The 9661-nt window shown below is 44.0% G+C and overlaps 1 protein-coding gene across 1 annotated transcript in view; it reads right to left on the reverse strand.

The window, feature by feature from the left end:
* The window catches only part of LOC135528406 (inter-alpha-trypsin inhibitor heavy chain H6-like), an 18476-nt gene extending 8937 nt beyond the window's left edge, over positions 1-9539 (reverse strand). The window contains exons 1-3 of the mRNA XM_064957466.1: positions 9062-9539; positions 6695-6730; positions 1372-1526 (exon numbers count right to left, since the gene is read on the reverse strand). Of these exons, the coding sequence (XP_064813538.1) occupies positions 1372-1526; positions 6695-6730; positions 9062-9184 (314 nt within the window). The 5' untranslated portion in view covers positions 9185-9539. The remainder of the gene's footprint in view (positions 1-1371; positions 1527-6694; positions 6731-9061) is intronic.
* Positions 9540-9661: the final 122 nt, after the last annotated feature.

The raw sequence follows: 9661 nt of genomic DNA on the forward strand, positions 1-9661 counted from the left end.
ATAAACTTGGATTAGCAAATACAACGTGCCATTGGAACACTGGAGTGTTGGTTGCTGATAATGGGCCTCTGTACCCCTATGTAGATATTCCATTAAAAAAAAATCAGCCGTTTCCAGCTACAATAGTCATTTACAACATTAACAATGTCTACACTGTATTTCTGATCAAACCCTAACCCTAAGTGACCCCAAACTAACCCTAAGTGACCCCAAACTAACCCTAAGTGACCCCAAACTTTTGAACGGTAGTGTACATTCCCACAACTTCCAAGGAACTGTGTGTGTGTGTGCGTGCGTGTGCTCGTACGTGTGACAGAGAAAGATGTGTGATATTATATGCATGCATCAGAGAGTTAGTCCGCATGTAAAACGGTCTATTTTCAAGTGTTTACATCCCCCATTTGATTACATGTAAATGGATATGTGTGTTGGCTATGTGTGTCAGAATGTGTTTGCATGTGTGTGCGTGCAGGTCTGCGTAGCATGTGTACCTTGGCTTGTTTATATGTACCTTGGTAAACTTCGCAGGCGGGGGGGTGGGGGGGGGGGGGGGTGGGGTGGACAGGGCGTGCTTCTGTCATTTTCTCTACTAACTATTTTACATATTTACAAAGCATGGTATTCATCTGCTTTTAAGATCCCCCCCAGACTCCTCCCTCTTCTGACCCAAACCCAACCCCAGGCTCCTCGTTGGGTCTTTAATGTTGACTTATTTATCTTGTTTATATTTAGCATTTTTTAAAGGAGAGTGGCAGAGTGGTTTCCAGCCTTCTTAGTAATCAAATTATGTGTCTCCCCTCCACACCCAACAGAATGTCAGTTCCTGACATAATTCCTCTGAAATGTGTATTTTGGGGAGTATGTCCGGAAACCGCAGACCTCACTGGCATTTGGGATTTATTTTGTTCATTTACTACCAAGCTTTACCCTCCTTTTAATTTTTTAGGACCTCTTATCTTAAACTTTACCCCCCTTCACAGACAAAAATAAATGTATTTTTGACCCTGAAGAATATTCGCCCGAGTGCCATTCTGTTTGTGCTATTATGCCAACTCCTTGTCACTCATCGTCAAGCAGCAAGAGTTGGCAAGAGAGAAGAAGCTGGCACCCAGGATAGAGGGATTACATCATTCCAAGGGAAAGAACAATTAATTTGATTATAGGCCCACTTCCTGGGATGAAGTGACTAAAAGAAAAATAGAGATGAGAGAGAGAGAGAGAGAGAGAGAGAGAACGAGCTGGCTGGTTCTCACTCATGGCCTCTCCTGCTGCCTGTGAGCTTGTGTGAGTGAGGGGTACAAAAAACAACATTTCCTCCTCTTGGGATGATAAAGTAAACTTCACTTGACTTAAAGTGTGTGACTGACTCACATTGTGAAGTTGGAGATGAATGCTGCTGATGGCAGGTCCACCTCAAAGGCTGCCTCCTTGGTGACAGCTAGCTGGTTCCACACAGAGCTCTGGATGGTGGTGTGGGAGTAGCGAGACATGACAGAACACCTCACATGGTAGTCTGTCACCTTCAGCTGGGAACAGATGAATCCATCAAACCGTCAGCAAAGAACATACACATTTGATCTGATGAAATCGCTATATAGCTACCCAAGTACAAAGCCAATAGCGACCTCATCAAGAGGTTTGGACCTCTTGGTGTAATTGCTAAGGTGTTTGACTGACAGTTGCAGAGACGCAGGTTTGAGTACTGATGGGGCTCTTTTGTAAATGAAAATCCAAGTATTACTAGGCTTTTTTTAACCAGACTTCAGTGCCTTGACAAGTTTAGACAAATGTTACAAAGCCACACTCTGCAAGATATCCCTCCCACCCCGTTGTTTACTTGGATAATTCTGGGCCCTGCTGGGACCAATCTGGTCAGCTGGGCCACATTACTGCCAGGTCGGGACACAGCCAGACCTGAGCTACTGAGAGACTAACAGACCTGTTTCTAGATACTTACCAGTATCAAAGACAGTGGACAAGCTTTCTGATACAACGGACACCGATTGCTTGATGATCTACAATCTATCATTGGCAACATTCAAAGCATCAAATAAAATGATGGCTCCACTGAGATACAGTACTAATGTAGGGTTTCTCATTCTGTGTGGCACACAGGTTGAAAATACAGATTGCAATGAAAGTGAATAGCTAGATCTACACTCATAGCATGATTTCCTCATAACCTAAAACGGGCATGTTTGATCATCATGTTTCTATCCAGATGTCATCAATGATGTCATTAAAGTCCCAGGATTGGCTTATTTCAAAGGGCTTAATGTGAAGCGTTTCTTGTATTGCTAGTAAAACAATGTAAGCTTTTCTTCTCCCTTATGGGCATACAACTGGCAAAAAATCATCTCTAGCATACATGGAGGTTAATATCAAATCATATTAGTCACATGAGCTGAATACAACAGGTGTAGACCTCACTGTGAAATCTTTACTTACGAGCCCCTAACCAACAATGCAGTTAAAAAAAATACAGATAAGAATAAGAAATACAAGTAACAAGCAATTAAAGAGCAGCAGTAAAATAACAATAGAGAGAGTATATACGAGGGGGTACCGGTACAGAGTCAGTGTGTGGGGGCACCGGTTAGTTGTGATAATATGTACATGAAGGTAGAGTTATTAAAGTGACAATGCATAGATGATAACAACAGAGAGTAGCAGCAGTGTAAAAGAGGGTTGAGTGTGGGGGGGGGGGCCAATGCAAATAGTCTGGGTAGCCATTTGATTAGATGTTCAGGAGTCTTATGGCTTGGGGGTAGAAGCTGTTTAGAAGCCTCTTGGACCTAGACTTGGCTCTCCGGTACCGCTTGATGTGCGGTAGCAGAGAGAACTAGGGCGTTCCTCTGACACCGGGTGTTCCTCTGACACCGCCTGGAGGAGAGGTCCTGGATGGCAGGAAGCTTGGCCCCAGTGATGTACTGGGCCGTTCGCACTACCCCCTGTAGTGCCTTGTGGTCGGAGGCTGAGCAGTTGCCATACCAGGCAGTGATGCAACCAGTCAGGATGCTCTCGATGGTGCAGCTGTAGAACCTTTTGAGGATCTGAGGACCCATGCAAAATCTTTTCAGTCTCCTGAGGGGGAATAGGTTTTGTCGTGACCTCTTCACGACTGTCTTGGTGTGCTTGGACCATGTTAGTTTGTTGGTGATGTGGAAATCAAGGAACTTGAAGCTCTCAACCTGCTCCACTGCAGCCCCGTCGATGGAAATGGGGGCGTGCTTGGTCCTATTTTTCCTGTAGTCCACAATCATCTCCTTTGTCTTGATCACGTTGAGGGAGAGGTTGTTGACCTGGCACCACACGGCCAGGTCTCTGACCTCCTCCCTATAGGCTGTCTCATCGTTGTCGGTGAGCAGGCCAACCACGGTTGTGTCATCGGCAAACTTAATGATGGTGTTGGAGTCGTGCTTGGCCGTGCAGTCATGTGCGAACAGGGAGTACAGGAGGGGACTGAGCACGTACCCCTGAGGGGCCCCGTTTTGAGGATCAGCGTGGTGGATGTGTTGTTACCTAGCCTTACCACCTGGGGGCGGCCTGTCAGGAAGTCCAGGATCCAGTTGCAAAGGGAGGTGTTTGGTCCCAGGGTCCTTAGCTTATTGATGAGCTTTGAGGGCACTATGGTGTTGAATGCTAAGCTGTAGTCAATGAATAGCATTCTCAAATAGGTGTTACTTTTGTCCAGGTGGGAAAGGGCAGTGTTGAGTGCAATAGAGATTGCATCATCTGTGGATCTGTTGGGGCGGTATGCAAATTGGAGTGGGTCTATGGTTTCTGGGATAATGGTGTTGATGTGAGCCATGACCAGCCTTTCAAAGCACTTCATGGCTACAGATGTGAGTGCTACGGGTCAGTAGTCATTTAGGCAGGTTACCTTAGTGTTCTTGGGCACAGGCACCATGGTGGTTCTGCTTAAAACATGTTGGTATTACAGACTCAGTCAGGGAGAGGTTGAAAATGTCAGTGAAGACACTTATCAGTTGGTCAGCGCATGCTCGCAGTTCACGTCCTGGTAATCCGTCTGGCCCTGCGGCCTTGTGAATGTTAACCTGTTCAAAGGACTTACTCACATCGGCTGCGGAGAGAGTAATCACACAGTCTTCCAGAACAGCTGGTGCTCTCATACATATTTCAGTGTTATTTGCCTCGAAGTGAGCATAGAAGTACAGTTGAAGTCGGAAGTTTACATACACTTAGGTTGGAGTCATTTTTCAACCCCTCCACAAATTATTTGTTAACAAACTACAGTTTTGGCAAGTCGGATAGGACATCTACTTTGTGCACGACAAAAGTTATTTTACCAACAATTGTTTACAGACAGATTATTTCACTTATAATTCACTGTATCACAATACCAGTGGGTCAGAAGTTTACATACAGTAAGTTGACTGTGCCTTTAAACAGCTTGGAAAATTCCAGAAAACTATGTCATGGCTTTAGAAGGTTTTGATAGGCTAATTGACATCATTTGAGTCACTTGGAGGTGTACCTGTGCCTCTTCGCTTGACTTCATGGGAAAATCAAAAGAAATCAACCAAGACCTCCGAAAAAATGTTGTAGACCTCCACAAGTCTGGTTCATCCTTGGGAGCAATTTCCAAATGCCTGAAGGTACCATGTTCATCTGTAAAAACAATAGTATGCAAGTATAAACACCATGGGACCACGCAGCCGTCATATCGCTCAGGAATGAGACACGTTCTGTCTCCTAGAGATGAACATACTTTGGTCCGAAAAGTGCAAATCAATCCCAAAACAACAGCAAAGGACCTTGTGAAGATGCTGGAGGAAACAGGTACAAAAGTATATATATCCACAGTAAAATGAATCCTATATCGACATAACCTGAAAAGCCGCTCAGCAAGGAAGACGCCACTGCTCCGAAATCGCCATAAAAAAGCCAGACTACGGTTTGCAACTGCACATGGGGACAAAGATCGTACTTTTTGGAGAAATGTCCACTGGTCTAATGAAACAAAAATATAACTGTTTGGCCATAAAAAACATTTATGTTTGGAGGAAAAAGGGGGAGGCTTGCAAGCCCAAGAACACCCTCCCAACCGTGAAGCACGGGGGTGGCAGCATCAAGTTGTGGGGGTGCTTTGCTGCAGGAGGGACTGGTGCACTTCACAAAATTATGTGGATATATTGAAGCAACATCTCAAGACATCAGTCAGGAAGTTAAAGCTTAGGCACAAATGGGTCATCCGAATGGACAATAACCCCAAGCATACTTCCAAAGTTGTGGCAAAATGGCTTAAGGACAACAAAGACAAGGTATTGGAGTGGCCATCACAAAGCCCTGACCTCAATCCTATAGAAAATTTGTGGGCAGAACTGAAAAAGTGTGTGCGAGCATGGAGGCCTACAAACCTGACTCAGTTGCACCAGCTCTGTCATGTGGAATGGGTCAAAATTCACCCAACTTATTGTGGGAAGCTTGTGGAAGGCTACCCGAAACATTTGACCCAAGTTAAACAATTTAAAGGCAATGGTACCAAATACTAATTGAGTGTATGTAAACTTCTGATCCACTAGGAATGTGATGAAAGAAATAAAAGCTGAAATAAATAATTCTCTCTAGTATTATTCTGACATTTCACATTCTTAAAATAAAGTGGTGATCCTAACTGACCTAAGACGTGAATTTTCACTAGGATTAAATGTCAGGAATTGTGAAAAACTGAGTTTAAATGTACTTGGCTAAGATATATGTAAACATCCGTCTTCAACTGTAGTTTAGCTCCTCTGGTAGGCTTGTGTCACTGGGCAGCTCTCGGCTGTGCTTCCCTTTGTAGTCTGTAATGGTTTGCAAGCCCTGCCACATCGACGAGCGTCAGATCCGGTGTCGTACATTTCGATCTTAGTCCTGTATTGACGCTTTGCCTGTATGATGGTTCGTCGGAGGGCATAGCGGGATTTCTTGTAAGCTTGAAAGTGGCAGCTCTAGCCTTTAGCTTAGAGCAGATGTTGCCTGTAATCCATGGCTTCTGTTTGAGGTATGTACATACAGTCTCTGTGGGGACGACGTCATCGATGCACTTATTGATGAAGTCAATGACGTATATGGTGTACTCCTCAATGCCATCGGAGGAATCCTGGATCATATTATAGTCTGCGTTAGCAAAACAGTCCTGTAGCTTAGCATCTGTTTCATCTGACCACTTTTTTATTGATCTAGTCACGGGTGCTTCCTGCTTTAATTTTTGCTTGTAAGGAGGAATCAGCAGGATAGAATTCTGGTCAGATTTGCCAAATGGAGGGCGAGGGAGAGCGTTGTATGTGTCTCTGTGTGTGGAGTAAAGGTGCAGAGTTTTTTCCCCTATGGTTGCACATTTAAAATGCTGATAGAAATTTGGTAAAACAAATTCATGTTTCCCTGCATTAAAGTCCCCGGGTACTCGGACCGCCGCCTCTGGTTGGGCATTTTCTTGTTTGCTTATGGCGGAATTACAGCTCATTCAATTCTGTCTTAGTGCCCGCCTCCGTCTGCTGCGGAATAGTCACCACCACACATATTGATATGATTTAGAAGGGGATCAATGTTCAGTGAATGCTATCCAATATTATCACAGCCCGTCTACACAGGCAGTTGTTGCGCGTGTGAGAAGCCGTACCAGTAAGATATCTTACTGGTTTCGGTAATGATACATTCCCCTGGGACATTCCATGAAGCTCATACTCACCAACGGTTTTGCTGGTTTGCTCTGGCGTCTCACTCTCTGGGGAGAAAGTCAATAAGAGTGTAATGAATCCTAACTATAGGGTTGAGCACTGCAGAGCTATAGGGTTTGAGCGCAGCAGAGTTACGGGGTTTGAGCACAGCAGAGCTATAGGGTTTGAGCGCAGCAGAGCTGTAGCGTTTGAGCGCAGCAGAGTTACGGGGTTTGAGCGAAGTAGAGCTATAGGGTTTGGGCGCAGCAGAGCTATAGGGTTTGGGCGCAGCAGAGCTATAGGGTTTGAGCGCAGCAGAGCTATAGGGTTTGAGCGCAGCAGAGTTACGGGGTTTGAGTGCAGCATAGCTATAGGGTTTGGGCGCAGCAGAGCTATAGGGTTTGAGCGCAGCAGAGCTAAAGGGTTTGAGCGCAGCAGAGCTAAAGGGTTTGAGCGCAGCAGAGCTAAAGGGTTTGAGCGCAGCAGAGCTATAGGGTTTGAGCGCAGCAGAGCTATAGGGTTTGAGCGCAGCAGAGCTATAGGGTTTGAGCGCAGCAGAGTTACGGGGTTTGAGTGCAGCATAGCTATAGGGTTTGGGCGCAGCAGAGCTATAGGGTTTGAGCGCAGCAGAGCTAAAGGGTTTGAGCGCAGCAGAGCTAAAGGGTTTGAGCGCAGCAGAGCTATAGGGTTTGAGCGCAGCAGAGCTATAGGGTTTGAGCGCAGCAGAGCTATAGGGTTTGAGCGCAGCAGAGCTATAGGGTTTGAGCGCAGCAGAGCTATAGGGTTTGAGCGCAGCAGAGCTATAGGGTTTGAGCGCAGCAGAGCTATAGGGTTTGGGCGCAGCAGAGCTATAGGGTTTGAGCGCAGCAGAGCTATAGGGTTTGGGCGCAGCAGAGCTAAAGGGTTTGAGCGCAGCAGAGCTATAGGGTTTGAGCGCAGCAGAGCTATAGGGTTTGAGCGCAGCAGAGCTATAGGGTTGTAGGTGTCATCAACAGTAAAAAAATAAAAATAAATCGAATGGTACTGTAATTCGACCCCACAGGTTGTACCATACCTTATCTTGGGAGCGCCAAAAACATTTTCATCCTTAGTGGGTGCATGGCATTGTTGTTTCTGGATTATTAACATATTTTGAGGCGTGTCTTGTAAGAGGCTCTATTTGTTGCACCCGTAAGTGAAAGCCTGGACTTGAACTGAGAATCTCTAGTGGCACAGCTAGCACTGTGATGCAGTGCCTTAAATCACTGCGCCACTCGGGAGCCCCGAGGTAGCTGGTCTTAAAACTGAAATGGTTCAGCATTGTGCCATGTCCTTTTGGTCTGTTTTTCCTGTAGTTGCTGCCAGTTTGGAAGCCTTTGTTAAGGCCTCTAGAAGTGACAGTGATATAAAACCCTAAATATGAATTAATACTGTAATGTGTAAACACTTTACCTAGCAGCCAACCTGCTTGCACCAATCCCTTGTAATTACAGTAACACAATGTGAAATACAAACTCTACCCTGAATTAATATCATCCATTCATTCAAACTATGGTAGAATTGACTTTTTATCAGTATAATACAGTCAATTCTACGATATTGTACTGTATGTCAGTACACAGTACACGCTTTGATACCATATACTGTATATTACAGAATGTATACTGTAATATTAAATACGTAATTTTACTTGCAACCGAGCTGCCTGTAAATTACAGTCAAATTCATGGTAGACCCTTAACAGTGGACTGATGGGTAACGTTAATGGGAGTAAATACGATTCAAATGGAGTTTCCCCATGTAAAGAAGTAATCTATACCCAACCCTCCAGTAAATCATAAGGAATTTACAAAATTCCGTTTTGGATGATCAAAAGTATGCTATTTACACTTTGTAGTGAATTTTGACTCTAGGCTATTAATCTTTCTGACTCATGTCGATGCCACATAAATCGATTAAAACCAGAAAAGTTGGTTCGAAGCGGCAGTTGATCTTTATTAAAGAGAGGGACACCTTTCAATGTGCAGGGGTTCATTCTGAAGTGACATTTTTTTCTAGATTTTTGGGGTAATTTAAACTGTATTTTTAATTCATGTAAATGTAGACTTTACTGTATAGTTTAGGCTATATCATGTGTTTGTTTCCAATGCGTAATTGTATTCACATCTGCCATCCATCCTATAGTAACGTGCAGTCCTGTACATGTTCTATATAGTTTACCCCTCACTTGAGTGCAACAAATACATATTGCGTGCAACATTTAATGTAGCCTTGTATGAGGAATACATTTTTCGTTGAACTGGGATAAAAACATTTTTTTATTATTAAACATGATTTTGTGAAGCTGTCATGAGTATGTTATATTTTTCCAAGAGTTTCCAATATTACCCGTCCCAATAGGAAGATAAAATAATTCACACCTGTATTGGTATTTCTTTTGCTCCCAGGCGTGCTCCGTATTCCTCTGAAAATCCCCTCTGCACTGAGATTACGAAGAAAAATAAAACACACAGGATTTTTAAATCCACTTTCCCCATGTTCATTATACTTTTTAGTCTCCCGAGATGAAAAACGTTATGTTGCCAGTGGTCTCAAGTTGCCAGTCAGTTAGAGAGATCCAGTGCAGGTACGCAGGACGAGGTAGAACAAACCTCACAATTTACTAGTTATTTTTCAAGAGGCAGTCGACTCGTTCATCTCCCTCCCCTTTATTTTAATACATTTGAAACCTCGTATATAATAACAGAAAATAAATCGTAGAATTATAATGTATATCTGACAGACAGATGAACAATTAAAGAATATCAGTGCACGCAGAATTTGCAGGAGTTGAGTCCCTGTGAGTTCAATAGGGTAGCCCTCCTTACGTGTACATACTGGACATTTCGCGGACTGTTGCCATCGGTTAGTGAGCATGAAGAGAAATGACGAATTATTCACCAATGAATGTCGACAATTTGAAAGAAAAACATTCCAATCTCTCTTTGCTGTCGCCCCTTTCTCATTTCCAAAATGGGACC

The sequence above is a fragment of the Oncorhynchus masou genome, chromosome 33, assembly GCF_036934945.1.
Source record: "Oncorhynchus masou masou isolate Uvic2021 chromosome 33, UVic_Omas_1.1, whole genome shotgun sequence".
Lineage (NCBI taxonomy): Eukaryota > Metazoa > Chordata > Actinopteri > Salmoniformes > Salmonidae > Oncorhynchus > Oncorhynchus masou.